This window comes from Oncorhynchus gorbuscha, linkage group LG12 (genome assembly GCF_021184085.1).
Source record: "Oncorhynchus gorbuscha isolate QuinsamMale2020 ecotype Even-year linkage group LG12, OgorEven_v1.0, whole genome shotgun sequence".
Taxonomy (NCBI): domain Eukaryota; kingdom Metazoa; phylum Chordata; class Actinopteri; order Salmoniformes; family Salmonidae; genus Oncorhynchus; species Oncorhynchus gorbuscha.
This window is the reverse complement of record NC_060184.1, coordinates 41,928,525-41,947,622: the sequence shown is the minus strand read 5'-3', so window position 1 is coordinate 41,947,622 and position 19,098 is coordinate 41,928,525. Positions and strand designations below refer to the sequence as shown.

Below are 19,098 nucleotides of genomic sequence, written 5' to 3'. Positions count from 1 at the left end.
TTAGTATTTGGTAGCATTGCCTATAAATTGTTTAACTTGGGTCAAGCATTCCAGGTAGCCTTCCACAAGCTTCCCACAATAGGTTGGGTAAATTTTGGCCCATTCCTCCTGACAGAGCTGGTGTAACTGAGTCAGGTTTGTAGGCCTCCTTGCTCACACACGCTTTTTCAGTTCTGCCCACAAATGTTCTATGTGATTGAGGTCAAGGCTTTGTGATGGCCAATCCAATACCTTGACTTTGTTGTCCTTAAGCCATTTTGTCACAACTTTGGACGTATGCTTGAGGTCATTGTTCATTTGGAAGACCCATTTGCAACCAAGCTTTAACTTCCTGGCTGATGTCTTGAAATGTTGCTTCAATATATCCACATCATTTTCCTACCTCATGATGCCTTCCATTTTGTGAAGTGCACCAGTCCCTCCTGCAACAAAGCACCCCCACAACATGATGCTGCCACCTTTGTGCTTCACGGTTGGGATGGTGTTCTTCGGCAAGCAAGCCTCCCCCTTTTTCCTCCAAACATAATGATGGTCATTATGGCCAATCAGTTCTATTTTTGTTCCATCAGTTCGGAGGACATTTCTCCAAAAAGTACGATCTTTGTCCCCATGTGCAGTTGCAAACCGTAGTCTAGCTTTTTAATGCTGGTTTTGGACCAGTGGCTTCTTCCTTGCTGAGCGGCCTTTCAGGTTATGTCGATATCGAACTCGTTTTCCTCCAGCATCTTCACAAGGTCCTTTGCTGTTGTTCTGATTTGATTTGCACTTTTCACACCAAAGTACATTCATGTCTAGGAGACAGAAAGCGTCTCCTTCCTGAGCGGTATGATGGCTCGTGGTCCCCTGGTGTTTATACTTGCGTGCTATTGTTTGTACAGATGAACTTGGTACTTTCAGGCATTTGGAAGTTGCTCCCAAGGATGAACCAGACTAATGGAGGTCTACAATTTATTTTCTGAGGTCTTGGCTGATTTGTTTTATTTTCCCATGATGTTAAGCAAATAGACACTGAGTTTGAAGGTAGGCCTTGAAATACATCCACAGGTACACCTCCAATTGACCCAAATTATGTCAATTAGCCTATCAGTAGCTTCTAAAGCCATGATTTCATTTTCTGGAATTTTCCAAGCTGTTTAAAGGCACAGTCAACATAGTGTATGTAAACTTCTGACCCACTGGAATTGTGATACAGTGAATTATAAGTGAAATAATCTGTCTATAAACAATTGATGGAAAAATTAATCGTGTCATGCACAAAGTTGATGTCCTAATCGACTTGCCAAAACTATAGGTTGTTAACAAGACATGTGTGGAGTGGTTGAAAAACAAGTTTTAATGACTCCAACCAAAGTGTATGTAAACTTCCGACTTCAACTCTATGATATGGGGAGGGAATATGGAACATGGAACGGGAAGGAGAGCTGTGTGAGAAGGTGCTAATATAGGGCCAGGATGAAACCTTGACCACTATGAGTGACCAATTAAATAGTGAGAGAGAGACAGAGAAACAGTGTATGTGTGAGAGAGAGAGAGAGAGAGAGAGAATGGGAGCGAGAGAGAATGCGAGACAGAAAGAGAATACAAGTTGGAGAGAGAATAGGAGAAGGGAAGAGATCATGTTATGTATAGTATGGGTTAGAGAAGGACAGTGTGATTGTCACGCCTTCTCCCACTCTCCCTTTCTGGCACTCGAGGGCACCAGGCTGCCCTTCATTACGCACACATGTCACCTTCATTACTCGCATTAGCTCTCACTGGACTCACCTGGACTCCTTCCCCTGCCCAGACACTGTTCCTGTTCTGTTTCAAGTCCGTTGTTTAAAAAAATATTCTCCCTGTACCTGCTTCCCGTCTCCAGCGCTGTACCTTACATAACGCTGACACCACTATACGAAGCATCAGGGAGGTCTTTATGTTTAGGTTGGTGACTTCGGGTCCAGGTGTCGTCGCTGATGGAACCGGGGGTGCCTCAGCTAGCTCGTCGGGTTTCCACGCCTTAGCTGGCTCTAGAGGTCTTGCCTCGGTGGGCTCGGCAGGCGCCCATCCCCGTCATGCTTGAAGGGCACCTGGCTACCCTTCATTATGCACACCTGTCACCTTCATTACCTACAGCTGTGCAATATTGGACTCATCTGGACTCCCTTACCTTGTTGATTACCCTCTCTATAACTGTCTTCTCCCCCGTTTGTTCCCGGTGTCAGCTTTAATGCTGTTATGTGTTTATGTCCAGACGCTGTTTCTGTCCTGTTCCATGTGCGTTGCTAATTAAATGTTCTCCCTGTACCCGTTTCTCGTCTACCAGCGTCGATCCTTACAGTGGTAGGGTAGAATTTTGCCAGCTTTACTGCAACAGTGTGTTCAGGGCTCTGTGCCTAGAACTTCACAAAGCACAGGCATCCCAATGAAGCTGAGTGACCAAATTAGGCAGAGAACTCTTTCATGCCATACTTCAGATGAGATTTCAAACCTTTTCTCTCCTGGGACCGGTGCTATGGAGTCGGTTGTGTGGAGGTTTGAGGGGGAGGAGAGGGGGGGGTCATCAAATGGTTCATTTCAGGTGATTTTTGTGTAGTTTTTCTCTGTGATGCAAAGTGGGTAAATTGAATTCAGAGTTGAATGAGAAGCCTGGTTTAAGCCCATAGGTAAAGCTTGATTTTACTAGAGCCAAATCAGATGGTGTGTAAGAGCGGAGTTGGAGGGAGAAAAGGAAGGAAGAAGGGAGGGACAGAGCGAGAGGGAGAGAGAGATAAACATGTGAAGAAAAAGGAAGAGTCACATAGGGAGAAGATTAGAAAGAGATTGAACTATTGGGGCGAAGGAGACAGAGAAGAGAGGAAGCACAGGCAGAATCCTGGCACCTTGGTGATTAACAGCAGCATCAATGACCACACTTAGGCTTGGCTGGAGATAACACATAATAAGCAGCTCTCTGGCTTGCCTGGACACATGCACAGCACAACAACAAACACACACACACACACACACACACACACACACACACACACACACACACACACACACACACACACACACACACACACACACACACACACACACACACACACACACACACACACACACACACACACACACACACACACACACACACACACACACACACACACACACACACACACACACACACACACAATTAAAGAGCGTTCTAAGACACAGGTGGTGTTGGAGAGATGAAGAACTCTCGAAAGATCAAGTGTAGGTGGAACCGACCTAGATATGATTGAAATCATTAAGTGTGACATAAAAGGGAATCAGAATGAATCCTTAGCGGAGTACATGCTGAACTCAGTGTTTAAGCCTGGCCGCCGTCCAAACGCATCACACAGCTTAGACAGGATTTACGGGTGTTAACACGTTTGTCCACAGATTCCAGGCAATTAATCCTGTTAAAGGAAGCATCGCCAATTTGCCTGTTACAACTGACACAGGGCGCAGTCTTGGAGTTAAAACAAAATTAGGAGAACATTGACAAATTTTATCCTCATCCCAAAACGTCTGACGCACTTTGCCGTTTTAGCATTACCTTTCAAAAAATACAATATCATGTATTTTTATAAATGTGTAGAGGGGGAAATCTATTACTGAATGGGGAAGAAAATCTACATGAACATATCAGGATATAATTTGACGATATATCCTATTGTATCGTTTTGACAATATCACAATAAAAATGTTGTGCTAGTTTGCTGTACCTGCACCAAAACTCAGTATTTTTCCTTCACAGCCTGTTCTCCATCTTCTTTTTAAATAGGGAGACAATTTGTTTTCAGCACTTTTATTTCCATGACTGATCAAAACTCATTTTCTCGTGGCTCTCTCTTGTCCCTCTGCAGCAGACGTAGGGTGAGCAATGATGTTTGGAACATCAAATCGCAGTAAAATAACAGTATTGAATCGCAATACATATAGAATCATGAGAACAGCAATACATATCGTATCGACACCTAAAGTATGGTGACGATATCGTATCGTGAGCTCCCTGTCAATTCCCAGCCCTGGAATCTACTTGAGAAAATACGTGTCAAAACATAATTAAAGTAAGCTATATAATGGGATATTACCTGAGCAGAAAGGTGTAGAAAAATCCTTACAGTGGGTGTACTTACTGAGCTGATGAGAGGATAAGTAGTTTGAGCCTGGAGGCTGTTTTTACTCTGCTACTTCTAATGGAGCTATCACATTAACCTTCCTCATCCTCATAATCATCATCCTTCACCTATCACTTGTGTCTGGCCCTGTAAAAAAAATATAATCTCTATCCATCCGTCTTTTCCTCCCTCTTTCCTCTCATCGATCCGAAGCAGATCACATTGTTAGGTAAGGGTGTAATCTAAGCAAAAAGCATGTTCAGGACGTTACTGTGGTGAAACAGTACTTTGGGGTGTCTCGAGCAACAGCTGTTTTAAAATAGAGTTTTTTAGCAGAGTGGGCAGGCGGACAGAGGGAGGTGTGGGGGCAGATGGCTGAAAGGAACACAAACACACGTGAGTATGGACACTCACAAACACACATGCTTCGTAAAACAACAGGTGTAGACTAACAGTGAACTGCTTACTTACAGGTCTTTTTCCAATAACGCAGAGTTAAGAAAAAGAGGGCTTATCACTGAAATGATGAGACGGCCTATAGGGAGGAGGTCAGAGAACTGGCAGTGCGGTGCCAGGACAACAACCTCTCCATCAATGTGAGCAAGACAAAGGACCTGATTGTGGACAACAGGAAAACCAGGCCCCCAATTACATCGATTGGGCTGTAGTGGAGCGGGTCGAGAGTTTCGTGTTCCTTGGTGTCCACATCGTCAACGAAGTATCATGGTCCAAACATATCAGGGCAAGACAAAACCTTTTCCCCCTCGGGAGACTGAAAAGTTTCGGCATTGGTACCCAGACCCTCAACAGGTTCTACAGCTGCACCATAGAGAGCATCCTGACCGGTTGCATCACCGCCTGGTATGGCAACTGCTCGGTATCTGACTGTAAGGCGCTGCAGAGGGTAGTGCGAACGGCCCAGTACATCACTGGGGCCAAGCTTCCTGCTATCCAGGACCTATACAATAGATGGTGTCAGAGGAAAGCACATAAAATTGTCAGACTCCAGTCACCCAAGTTATAGACTGTTTTCTCTACTACCGCACGGCAAGCGGTACCGGAGTGCTAAGTCTAGGACCAAAAGGCCCCTTAACAGCTTCTACCCCCAAGTCATAAGACTGCTGAACAATTAATAAAATCGGCACCAGACAATTTACATTGCACCCCCTCCCTTTTGTACACTGCTGCTACTCGCTGTTTATTATCAATGCATAGTCACTTCACACCTACCTACATGTACAAATTACCCTGCACACTGACTCGGTACCGGTGCCCCCTGTATATAGCCTCGTTAGTGTTATTCTTATTGTGTTGCGTTGCATTTTATTCATACTTTTTATTTTAGTCTACTTGCAAATATTTTCTTAACTCTTCTTGAACTGCACTGTTGGTTAACGGCTTGTAAGTGAACATTTCACGGTAAAGTCTACACTTGTTGTATTCAGCGCATGTGACAAATAACGTTTGATTCGAAGATACGAAAGAAGATTGTAAAAAATCTCTAGTGGCATAATGATAATTACACAATGAATAACAATAATGAGTTAAAGTACTGGGAGTACCAGTACCGAGTCGATGTGTAGGGGTACAAGGTAATTGAGGTAGCTACGTGCATACTGTATAGGTAGGGGTAAAGTGACTAGATAACAGGATAGGAAATAGACAGTAGCAGCCGTGTAATGTGGTGAGTGTGAATGTAGGTGAGTGTGTGTCATCAGTATGCATGTGTGCGTGTGCTATGTGTGTGTGTGTGCGTCCAGTGTGTGTGCGTAGAGTCAGTGCAAGAAAGGGTCAATACAGGTAGTCTGGGTAGCCATTTGATCAGCTATTTAGCAGTCTTGTTTAGCAGTCTTATGGCCTGGGGTGGAAGCTGCTTAGGATCCTGTTGGTCTCAGACTTGGCGCTCCGGTACCGCTTGCTGTGCGGTAACAGAGAGAACAGTCTACAGTTTGGGTGGCTGGAGTCTTTGACAATTGTTTGGGTCTTCCTCTGACACCACCTGGTGTAGAGGTCCTTATGGTGCTTACGTGCCCTCTTCCCAACTCTGTGGGTGTGTCTGGACCATATTAATCTCAGTTATAAGGACACAGAGGAACTTAAAGCTCTCGACCCACTCCACTACTTGCCCGGCCGTTTCCTGTAGTCCACGATCAGCTGCTTTGTCTTACTGACTTTGAGGAAGTGGTTGTTGTCCTGGCACCACACTGCAATGTCTCTGACCTTCTCCCTATAGGCTGCTGCATTGTCAGCGGTGATCAGTCTTACCACCACTGTGTTGTCAGCAAACTTGATGATGGTGTTAGAGTCGTGCGCGGCCACACAGTCGTAGATGAACAGGGAGTACAGAAGGGGACCAAACACACACACCTGAGGGGCCCCTGTGTTGATGGTCAGCATGGTGGATGTGTTGTTACCTACCCTCGCCAGGATCCAGTTGCATATGGGGGTGTTCAGACCCAGAGTCCTAAGCTTGGAGTAGTACTAATCCCCCTCTATTTTTACATAGATAGTCCTTTTGTCCAGGTGGGTGAGGGCAGAGTGGAGTGCAATAGTGATTGCGTCATTTGTTGATCTCTTGCGGCGATATGCGAATTGGACAGAGCCATGACCAGCCTTCAAGGTATTTCATGGCTATAGAATGCTACAGGGCTCACACTTCTTCCATATTTCTGTCACTCTCTTATCCCTCTCCAATCTGTCTATCATGCTCACCGTGTTCCTGATTATGTTTCTCTCTTACACAGTTGTCTCCCGCTCCCTCAAACACGCCTGATGCGCCTTCGTGTGTGGATTGATTTTTTCCAACGTGTCCTCACTGAAAACCATTTCCAAATCCCACATGTGCATAAGTGAACGCACACGTGCACACATGCAGATCATCTGAGTGATATATGCAGACTTCAGCTTGGCTTCCTCCCTCTTATCAGAGCAGGTTGAGGGATCATCACATTCTAACCCCCCTCTAAACCCAGGATCATAGCAACAGAGGGGGTACAGAGAGCTGTGTGTGTGTGTGTGTGACCTCAGAGGGCGTCAGAGAGCTCAGAGAACTCATTCCCCTGATAAGAATCTCAGTTGGGATTAGGTCTTAAAACTCTCAAACTCGCTCTCTCTTTCTCTCTCTCCCTCAGACAGACACACACACAAATCTGCGGCGTCAGTATTGCTTACCGCCTCTCTATCTTTTGTCATCCCCTCTCCCTCTCTCGCCCCCGCCTTTTCTCTTGAAAGTTCTCTCTTCCCATAACCATCTTCCCACTCCAAGATCATTCATTTGAATCTATATCAAAGCAAACCATCTTTGTCGCTTTAACGCACTCTTTTCATCCTTATCTTTCAAACTCTTCTCCTCCCTCTCTGTTTTTCCATCTCCATTTCTCCTCCTTCTCCCCCATCCTCTCCGCATCCTCTTTTCTATCTATTGTTCTCTGCTTGTTCAATTATTATCATAGACCAAATAATGACAATAATAATCATATATAATAGTTTTTTTTTTTTTATGCCACTCAAAGCTCTAACACATGAATTAACTGAGAGACTTCAATATTTTATGGCAGGGTGAGACAGTCCACAGAGCCAAACATAACACAGGTAGTCATGACAGAGATATGAAGTCCATTAGTCTAACCTCAAGGTTGACAAGTAGGTGGACAGTAGGGTAATGGAGAAACCTAATGTTTACTAATGGTTACTTGTGGTTACTAATGTTTACTTACATGCTTCCTGTAGTTGAGCTGCTGTCAGTGGGCAGAGAACCATTGGAGCGTTCCATCTGAGCCAGTCTGAGAAACACAGATGAGTTAACGAACGTTAAGTTGGGGGTCAATGCCTACGAAGCATTACTGGGTACAGAAGAAACTGCTGCTGGCTAGTGCATGTGACATAACGAGTGGACAACAGACATCTGACATTCAGACAGAGTTCAGTCCAACAGCCAGAGGATCAGCCACTACAATATGGGATCCAATTATGACATGAGATGGATTACAGTACAGTAACTGGGATGAGAGGTTCAGAACCACACTGGTCCATTCCCATTGGGCACGGGTGGAGTGTTGTTGTTGTGATAGATCCATGCGGTTGGGAAGGGAACACAGTGGATTACTGGCCTTACACTGGCCCACGGCTAACACTGGGATAGGGCTTGTATGCTAATACAGAGTCTGCGTGTACAGTATGTGTATGTTTGCGTGTGTGTGCGTTAAGGCAGCTTGTTAACTGGTAACAGTGAGGTGCATTGAGCTGTGGGTTAATGGTTCATGAAAGGGAAGGATAGGTCAGACCAGGTGGTCAAATCCTGTCAGTGTAAATCAAATTAAATGTTATTCGTCACATGTGACTATGCATAGGTGATAAACAGAGAGTAAACAGAGAGTAGCAGCAGCGTAAATATGGAGGGGGGGGGGTAGCCATTTGATTAGCTGTTCAGTAGTTTTATGGCTTGGGGGTAGAAGCTGTTAAGAAGCCTTTTGGACCTAGACTTGGCGCTCCAGTACAGCTTGCCATGCAGTAGCAGAGAGAACAGTCTATGACTGGGGTGCACAGCAATTTTCAGGTCCCTCCAGAGATGTTCGATCTGGTTCAAGTCCGGGCTGTAGCTGGGCCATTCAAGGACATTCAGAGACTTGTCCCGAAGCCACTTCTGCATTGCCTTGGCTGTGTGCTAAGGGTCGTTGGCCTGTTGGAAGGTGAACCTTCGCCCCAGTCTGAGGTCCTGAGCGCTTTGAAGCAGGTTTTCATCAAGGATCTCTCTGTACTTTGCTCCATTAATCTTTCCCTCGATCCTGACTAGTCTCCCAGTCCCTGCCGTTGAAAAACATCCCGACAACATGATGGTGCCACCACAATGCTTCACAGTAGGGATGGTATTGGCCAGGTGATGAGCGGGTCCTGGTTTCCTCCAGACGTGACGATGAGCTCAATGTTGGTTTCATCAGACCACATTTTTTTTCTCATGGTCTGAGAGCCCTTTTAACAAACTCCAAGCGGGCTGTCATGTGCCTTTTACTGAGGAGTGGCTTCCATCTGGCCACTCTACCATAAAGGCCTGCATGGTGGAGTGCCCCAGAGATGGTTGTCCTTCTGGAAGGTTCTCCCATCTCCACAGAGGAACTCTGGAGCTCTGTCAGAGTGACCATCTGGATCTTGGTTACCTCCCTGACCAAGGCCCGTCTCCCCCGATTGCTCAGTTTGGCCGGGCAGCAAGCTCTAGGAAGAGTCTTGATGGTTCCAAACATCTTCCATACATGATGGAGGCCACTGTGTTCTTCGGGACCTTCAGTGCTGCAGAAATGCTTTGGTACCCTTCCCCAGATCTGTGCCTCAACACAATCCTGTCTTGGCACTCTACGGACAATTCCTTTGACCTCATGGCTTGGTTTTTGTTCTACAATGCACTGTCAACTGTGGGACAATATTTTGACTGGCGTATGCCTTTCCAAATCATGTCCAATCAATTTAATTTACTACAGACGGATTCCAATCAAGTTGTAAAAACATCTCAAGGATGATCAATGGAAACAATGCAATTTCGAGTGTCATGTTTTTTTTTTAAATTGCAAACATTTGTCATAATGGGGTTTTGTTTGTAGATTGAGGGAAAATGTTTTTCATCCATTGTAGAATAAGGCTGTAACATAACCAAATGTGTAAAAAATGAAGGGGTCTGAATACTTTCCGAATGCACTGTATATATTCTCAACTTCTACACGACCAAGTGTGTGCAAAGTTTGTGTGATGGAAGTGTACAGTACCTGCTAGCGTACTGCTCTATCCTGGAATGAGTGTCATCATGAGAGAGCTGGGGTGACTGGGAAAGCCTGGAGAGGGGGAATGGAAGGGTGGAGATGGGTAAAAAATGAGACACAATAACACAACCAAAAAGACTGATTACAAAATCAAATCAAATCAGCAGCGAGAAATCAATGAATATAATAAATAAATAAACAAACAAATCAACAACAGAAGATTTTGATGATCTAGGTAGCCAGTCAGGAGTTACTGCACCTCTAGTGGGATGAAAGAATGTTAGGAGGAAGAGGATGCTGTGAGGAAGAGGAGGAGGAAGTGCTTGCTTGGTAGATCGGGCAGACAGGCAACATGCGGTGTGACGGCTGAGTGGGGGTGGTTGGGGTGGTGTGTTTTAGATGTCGGGGAACATTCTGATCTGGAGGGGGACACATGCAGATACTCACTCATACTGCTCCGGACACATGCTGATGAGAGTGACGGGACTGCAAGAGAAACAGACGGGAGGGGAGGGGAGGAGAGGAAAGGCACCGGCAGAAAATCTACATTTAGGACCACATAACAGGAACACGTTCAAGAACCAAATACAACAGGAGAGTACAAGTGGTAGGGTTCCAACCAACAGCATGAGAGGGTCGATGCTTGGTACAGCCAGAAGTGTGTGACAACAGGAGCACGCATCACACCAGGTAGATGTTGCCCTTAGGCACAGGTCTAGTATCAGCTTGCCCACACCAAATCCTAACCTTTACTATTATAGAGGAAAATACACTGACCTGAGGAGCAAGTTCATCCTATTCTCAAAGCCAGCTCCAAATAAAATCTTCCCTTTCGTCTTAAGCCTATGGTCCAATGGTTTCTAGTAATTAAACTATTAAGTTCCAAGTGATATTGTAACTGACTGCAAGGACAAATGTGCAGCTATTATTAGGCTTACTTGACATTTGCCAGCATTACCGAGATTATCAAAATACCATATCCTATCTGTGCCATTCCCTTATTACAGTTACATTTAATTTGCAGACTTCAAAAGGTCTAAACTTGTAATGCACAGTGCCGAAATAAATGAATTTAATGTACCGAAAAATAAGTTGCTAAATATAAATGTGACAGGAAGAGAAGGAAAGGACGTTTGAGATGCTAAGGTAATTGCTTGTGAGCTCTGAAAGTTAGATCATTCCTTGTTTTATAGTTCGCAATAAGAAAGTGGAGACATTCAAACGCAAAACGCTGAATCGTGGATGTGTGTGTCTCGCATTGGTAAAGAAAGCTGTAGTCACTTCTCTGCCAAAATGAGACTCCTATTGTACATGATCACTCAGTGAAGGAGAGATTTCGCTATTTGGGACTGCTGTCTGCAGTCTACTAGGACTTTGTGCACCCCCGTTAACTGGTGACATAAGGACATTATTTTTTACAGAGGACAACACCAACTAGGGTTTTAGTATAATTTTTTCTAAACCAGACAGACACACTGCTGTGATGAGATGGTTTTCTCTCCTCCATTTTTTCTCATGACAGGCTGAATGGGTGCCATCTTATGAAAAAGATGAAGAGAGCGAGGGAGGAAGGAGAGAGGACATACTTTGGAGCGTTTAGCTCTGCCTAATGTTGGTGCTGCTGCTGTATAGAGCACAGGCAGCAGGAGTAAGGGGCCTGGAGAGTCAGTGATGCTGGGCCTTAAGAGTTCACTTTTCCCTGGGATGGCAGCAGGCCAAAGGACAGCGCAGCTACAGCCAACCTCCCTGGATATACTGAGTAACCACATTTAACCACCATGATCTACAGGAATGATATTGTCACTGTCAACAACCAGCAACTATAGAAGAAAGTTAGAAATTCACAATGATCACATGACAAACACAAACATGTTCAATGTATACCCCTGATATAGAATAGTCATAATACACTTAGTAGCCCCTTTCTGACAAAATGGAAGGAATAACTGTTGGTTTAACTATTTTCTGGTAAAAACAATTCTTCAAATTATTTTTAAACACATTGCATTAAAAAAAACAGATTCATTGAAATTCACACCTAAACAAAAACTTGTCTCTGCATTGAAGCATGTCCCTGGCACCATGGAGACTTTGTGTATTTGTATTAGGGAAAGGGACTGACTGGTATGTACAAAGCCAACAGTAGACTCCCACACTGACTCTGAAAATGAAGGGGAGGGAAGGGCATTTTCATATGCAAAGCCTTGATCACATGATGTTGTGTGTGCAGAGTGCTGAATATACTGTGGTGTCAAATGTGATACCATACAGAGTTGTTGCTGGAGTTTCTACAACAACTAGCCTACATGGCACACCACCATACACCCCCCCCCCCACACACACACACTGTTGCATGTGTTGAGTGTTCCATACTGTAGCAAAATGTTTTCCTTACCATTATTGTTTGCATGATGTTGTATTATATATTCTATCTTTTCACTGAATACCAAAACACATATTAAATCCAATTCAATCCTGATTATTCAAACTCACCTGTATGCCAGTGCAGCTCAACAGGTCTTGAGGGACAAGTTGCCCTGACACTCACTTTTTAACTTAAATCTCTTTTGGGATAGGGGGCAGCATTTTCACTTTTGGATGAATAGCATGCCCAGAGTGAACTGCCTCCTACTCTGTCCCAGATGCTAATATATGCATATTATTCGTATTGGATAGAAAACACTCTGAAGTTTCTAAAACTGTTTGAATGATGTCTGTGAGTATAACAGAACTCATATGGCAGGCGAAAACCTGAGAAAAATCCAGCCAGGAAGTGGGACATCTCCGGTTTGTAGTCTTTCAAAGCTTGGCCTCCGGAATACACATATGGATGAAGTTGCACTTCCTACGGCTTCCACTAGATGTCAACCGTCTTTAGAAACTTGAATGAGGATTCTACTATAAAGGAGGGGCTCATGAGACCTCTTTGAGTCAGTGGTCTGGCAGAGTGCCCTGGTCTCATGACGCGCTCCCGACAGAGTTACCTCTCGTTCCAGTACTTTTCTTCAGACATAGGAATTCTCCGGTTGGAACCTTATTGATGTTTTATAAACATCCTAAAGATTAATTCCATACATCGTTTGACATGTTTCAAAAGGATTGTAATGGAACTTTTTGAGTTTTTGTCTGGACTAAGTGCCTGCGCTTCATGAAGATGGATTACTGGGCTGAACACGCTAACAACATGTGGCTATTTGGACATAAATGATGGACTTTATGGAACTTTATGGAAAAAAATCAGTCATTTATTGTCGAACTGGGATTCCTGGGAGTGCCTTCTGATGAAGATCATCAAAGTTAAGTGAATATTTATGGTGTAATTTCTAACTTCTGTTGACTCCAAAATGGCGGATATTCCTCTGGCTGTTTTGGGTTCCGTAAAGTTTCTTTGAAATCTGACACAGCGGTTGCATTAAGGAGAAGTCTATCTTTAATTCTGTGAATAACAGTTGAATCTTTTATCAATGTTTATGATGAGTATTTCTGCAAACTCTCCGGATGTTTTGGAATCAAAACATTACTGCACGTAACGCGCCAATGTAAATATGCACAGTATCGAACACAATATACATTTATTGTGTAACATGATGTCCTATGAGTGTCATCTGATGGAGATCATCAAAGGTTAGTGATTCATTTTATCTATATTTCTGCTTTTTGTGACTCCTCTCATTGGCTGGAAAAATTTCTATTTTTTTGACTTGGCTATTACCTAACATAATTATATGTTGTGCTGTAGCTGTAAAACATTTTTGAAATCGGACATGATAGGTAGATTAACAAGATGTTTATCTTTCATTTGCTGTATCGGACTTGTTAATGTGTGAAAGTTACATATTTCTAAAAACTATTTCTGAATTTCGCGCACTGCCTTTTCAGAGGAATGTTGTGGAGGGGTTCCGCTAGCAGAACGCCTGCCCTAGAAAGGTTAACAATGTCTGTTAACAATGTTCTTTCCTCCCCTCTCCTCCTCTATCACCCTCTCCTCTCCTCTATAAAGGGGGTAAACAACACATGTGCACTCCGACACCTTTCCTTGCTTGACAGACAGACAGAGAGGGTGCTGGGAACACAGAAACACTGCCATATGTTCGGAAGGAATTTCATTAGCCCGCGCTCGCTACTGCCGCCTCTGCTCGGGTTGACAGAAGTGTGTGTTTGTGTTTGTCAGAACGATGTACATCTCTGTGTTATTGTGTGTTATTGAGTCCACACAAAAGTCTGAGTTAATGTGTTTTAAGATGAGTCCCCAAATGCACGCTCTCAAACTCCAACCCACACAACTCCTAAACTCATCAGACTCCCTGCTAGAGTTAATGTAGTGTACAGCCTTATCCTGAGCTCTCACAAATAAGGGTGGTGAACGACACATAACACAGCAAGGAAGGTGGCTCCAATGCGTCTTTCAAATTAACATATGTCTCTTAGTTAGAAATCCCATTTGTCGTGTAATGAAGGAAGAGCAGGTGGGAGGGAGTTAACAGTGTGTGTGATTATTTTTTGAACAGTCATATTTCTACAAGCCACCATTTCCTTTGCAGCATTTTAAAGAATCCCTTCCCAATTTTCGAACTTTTCTCCACCTTTTAAAGGTTCCGTAAAGTTGTGCATGTGGTACACTATATTTACTAAAGTATGTGGACACCCCTTCAAATTAGTGGATTCGGCTATTTCAGCCACACCTGTTGCTGACAAGTGTATAATATCGAGCACACAATCATGCAATCTCCATAGACTAGCATCGGCAGTAGAATGGCCTTACTGAAGAGCTTAGTAACTTTCAATGTGGCACCGTCATAGGATGCCACCGTTCGGATTTCTGCCCTGCTAGAGCTGCCCCGGTCAACTGTAAGTGCTGCTATTGTAAAGTGGAAGTGTTTAGGAGCAACAGCGGCTCAGCCGCAAAATGGTAGGCCACACAAGCTTACATAATGGGACCACCGAGTGCTGAAGCGTGTAAAAATCATCTGGCTTTGGTTGCACTCACTACCAAGTTCCAACCTGCCTCTGGATCCAATGTCAGCACAATAACTGTTTGTCGGGAGCTTCATGAACTGGGTTTCCATGGCCGAGCAGCCACACAGACAGACAAAAATCTGATTTTGGCGGATGCCAGGTATATGCTACCTGCCCCAATGCATAGTGCCAACTGTAAAGTTTGGTGGAGGAGGAATAATGGTCTGGGGCTGTTTTTCATAGTTCGGGCTAGGCCCGTTAGTTCCAGTGAAGGGAAATTTTAATGCTACAGTATTCAATCACATTCTAGACAACACTGTGCTTCCAATTTTGTGGCAACAGTTTGGTAAAGGCCCTTTCCCTTTTCAGCATGACAATGCTCCTGTGCACAAAGCGAGGTCCATACAGAAAAGGATTGTCAAGATTGGTGTGGAAGAACTTGACCTGCCTGCAGAGAGCCCTGACCTTAACCCGACCAAACACCTTTGGGATGAATTGGAACACCGACTGCAAGCCAGGCCTAATTGCCCAGCATCAGTGCTCGACCTCAATATCAATGATTTTGGAATTATAATTTTGACGAACAGGTGTCCACATACTTTTGGTAATGTATTTTATGTCTAAGGGCACAGAGAGAGGAGGGAGGAAAAGCAAGACAGAGTGGAGAGATGAGTGGAATGAGGATGGTGGGGTAATCAATCTGAGGAGTGGCTGTATAGATCTGGAATGTGCGTGCGTTAGTGTGTGTCTGTGTGAAGGAGATAGAGAGAAAGAGAGAGAGAGACATACAAAGATGGAAAGATACTGATAGAGGAGGATATATCAAAAAGGGGTGAGATAAAGAGATGTGGGGAGAAAGAGAGACATTCGTTGAAGCTACTAGTTTATGGAGACAGAGAGGGGGACATAACTCACACCTCCCGCCACCTGACTCTAGCATCTGCATAATCTGCAATAGTTAAACACCATTACTGAGGATTTATGTGTGTCTGAGCGAGCGACCAGCGTAAATCCAGACAGACTCACTCCACAGCAGAGCAGCAACCCTGTGCTACAGCTCTGTGCTACACAGGAGATAAATTGCCTGAGTCTGCCAGAGGGTATAACAGTCCGCAGACAGGTAAGTAAGCACACAGGGAGTGTAAATTAAAGTCATGACAGGAGGGCAACACGACGAGACCATCCCTTCAAGGCACTTACATCTCCATATTGTCTCCATCAAGAACAGTCTGGACTGGTAAATAGCCCAAACGGGGGGTGCTTGGCAAAGTACTTCTTGGAGCGGAACTTGTTTTTCAGCACCTTGGTGAAATCACGCATGTCCTCACCTGACGTGGTCTGGAGGAGAGAGAGAGAGGAGAAAGATTGTAAGACGGAGAGGAGGAAGTGTGTGTTAAATATTTTTTTTTTTCTGTTTTCCTCGTTAATGAGTTAATTAGCAACCAAATTTCAAATCATATCCAATTGTATTTGTCACGTGCCGAATACAACAGGTGTAGACCTTACCGCAAAATGCTTACTTACAAGCCCTTAACCAACAATGCAGTTCAAGAAATAGAATTAAGAAAGTATTTACTAAATTAACTAAAGTAAAAAATAAATAAAAAGTAACAATAAAATAACGAGGCTATATACAGGGGGTACTGGTACCAAGTCAATGTGCGGGGTACAGGTTAGTTGAGGTAATTTGTTAATGTACTGTAGGTAGGGGTAAAGTGACTATGCATAGATAATTAACAGCAATTGGCAGCAGTGTAAAAACAAAAGGGGAGGGGGTGTCAATGAATATAGTCCGGGTGGCCATTTGATTAATTGTTCAGCAGTCTTATGGCTTGGGAGTAGAAGCTGTTAATGAGCCTTTTGGATATAGACTTGTCGCTCCGGTACCGCTTGCCGTGCGGTAGCAGATAGAACAGTCTATCAATTGGATGACTGGAGTCTGACAATTCTTTGGTCCAAATTTTTTGGGACACCGCATAGTATATAGGTCATGGATGGCAGGAAGATTGGCCCCGAGTGATGTACTGGGCTGTACGCACCACCCTGTCTAGTCATTGATGCAACAAGTCAGGATGCTCTCGATGGTGCAGCTGTATAACGTTTTGAGGATCTGGGGACCCATACCAAATATTTTCCTGAGGGTAAAATATTTCCTTCACAACTATCTTGGTGTGTTTGAACCATGATAGTTTGTTGGTGATGTGGACACCAAGGAAACTCTCGACCCAATCCACTACAACCCGGTCAATGTTAATGGGGGCCTGTTTGACCCTCCTTTTCCTACAGTCCACGATCAGCTACTTTGTCTTACTCAAATTGAGGGAGAGGTTGTTGTCCTGGCACCACACCGCCAGGTGGGAAAGGGCAGTGTGGAGTGCAATAGAGATTGCATCTGTGGATCTGTTGGGGCGGTATGCAAATAGGAGTGGGTCTCGGATTTCCGGGATGATGGTGTTGATGTGAGCCATGACCAGCCATTCTAAGCACTTCATGGCTACCGACCTGTATGCTACAGAGTGGTAGTCATTTAGGCAGATTATCTTTGCTTTCTTGGGCACAGGGACTATGCTTGAAACGTAGGTATTACAGACTCGGTCAGGGAGAGGTTGAAAATGTCAGTGAAGACACTTGCCAGTTGGTCCGTGCATGCTTTGAGTACACATCCTAATAATCCGTCTTGCCCCGTGGCCTCATGAATGTTGACCTGTTTAAAGGTCTTGCTCACATTGGCTACGGAGAGTGTGATTACACAGTCTTCTGGAACAGCTCGTGCTCTCATGCATACTTCTGTGTTGCTTGCCTCAAATCGAGCATAAAAGGCATTTAGCTCGTCTGGTAGGCTCGCGTCACTTGGCAGCTCGAGGCTGGGTTTCTCTTTGTAATCCGTGATAGCTTGCAAACCCTGCCACATCCGACGAGCATCAAAGCTGGTGTAGTACGATTCAATCATAGTCCTGTATTGAAGGAGTTTTCAAATAGGCTTTTCCTTCTCTCAAATAGAATCTTTTCCTTCTCTCCGAGGTCCAAACCGTCTCAATTTGGTTGAGATCGGGGGATTGTGGAGGCCAGCTTATTTTATGCAGCACTCTATCACTCTCCTTCTTGATCAAATAGCCCTTACACAGCCTGGAGGTGTGTTGGGTCATTGTCCTGTTGAAAAACAAATGATAGTCCCACTAAGCCCAAACCAGATGGGATGGCGTATCACTGCAGAATGCTTTGGTAGCCATGCTGGTTAAGTGTGCCTTGAATTCTAAATAAATCAGAGTTCACTGTGTCACCAGCAAAGCACCCCCACACCACAAGACCTCCTCCTTCATTTTTTACCGTGGAAAATACACATGCGGAGATCATCCTTTGACCTACACCGCTTCTCACAAAGACATGGCGGTTGGAACCAAAAATCTTCAATTCGGACTCCAGACCAAAGGACACATTTCCACTGGTCTAATGTTCGTTGCTTGTGTTTCTTGGCCCAAGCAAGTCTCTTCTTATTATTGTTGTCCTTTAGGAGTGGTTTCTTTGCAGCAATTTGACCATGAAGGCCTGATTCACTGAGTCTATTTTGTCTGCAATTTCTGAGGCTGGTAACTCTAATGATCTTAGCCTCTGCAGCAGAAGTAACTCTGGGTCTTCCATTCCTGTGGCGGTCCTCATGATGGCCAGTTTCATCATAGCGGTTGATGTTTTTTAAGACTGCACTTGAAGAGACTTTCAAAGTTCTTGAAATGTTCCGTATTTCTTAAAGTAATGACGGATTATCGTTTCTCTTTGTTTATTTGAGCTTTTCTTGCCATTATATGGACCTATTATCTCCCTACCTTGTCACAACACAACTGATTGTCTCAAACGCATTAAGAAATAAATAATTTTCACAAAATAACTTCTTAAGGCACACATGTTAATTGAAACGCATTCCACACACATCAAGCTGGTTGAGAGAATGCCAACAGTGTGCAATGTTGTCAACAAGGTGGCTACTTTGAAGAATCTCAAAAAAAAAAAAATATATATATATATATATATATATTGACTTGTTTCACACTTTTTTGGTTACTTCATGATTCCGTATGTGTTATTTCATAGTTTTGATGTCTTCAATACTATTCTACAATGTAAAAAAAATGTTTAAAACCCCCTTGAATGAGAGTCTCTCTCTCTCTCTCTCTCTCTCTCTCTCTCTCTCTCTCTCTCTCTCTCTCTCTCTCTCTCTCTCGCTCTCTCTCTCTCTCTCTTTCAGAAATTATAAACATTATTTCATGGTTTGTTCAGTCAAATACAATTTGCTA

General features: G+C 44.0%; 1 protein-coding gene across 1 annotated transcript in view; it reads right to left on the bottom strand.

Annotated features, from left to right (window-relative positions):
- Positions 1-19,098, bottom strand: part of LOC123991024 (utrophin-like) — a 172,398-nt gene that overhangs the window by 16,707 nt on the left and 136,593 nt on the right. Inside the window, 5 exon segments of the mRNA XM_046292145.1 lie at positions 7,823-7,888; positions 9,860-9,925; positions 10,301-10,339; positions 16,010-16,065; positions 16,067-16,147. Of these exon segments, the coding sequence (XP_046148101.1) occupies positions 7,823-7,888; positions 9,860-9,925; positions 10,301-10,339; positions 16,010-16,065; positions 16,067-16,147 (308 nt within the window).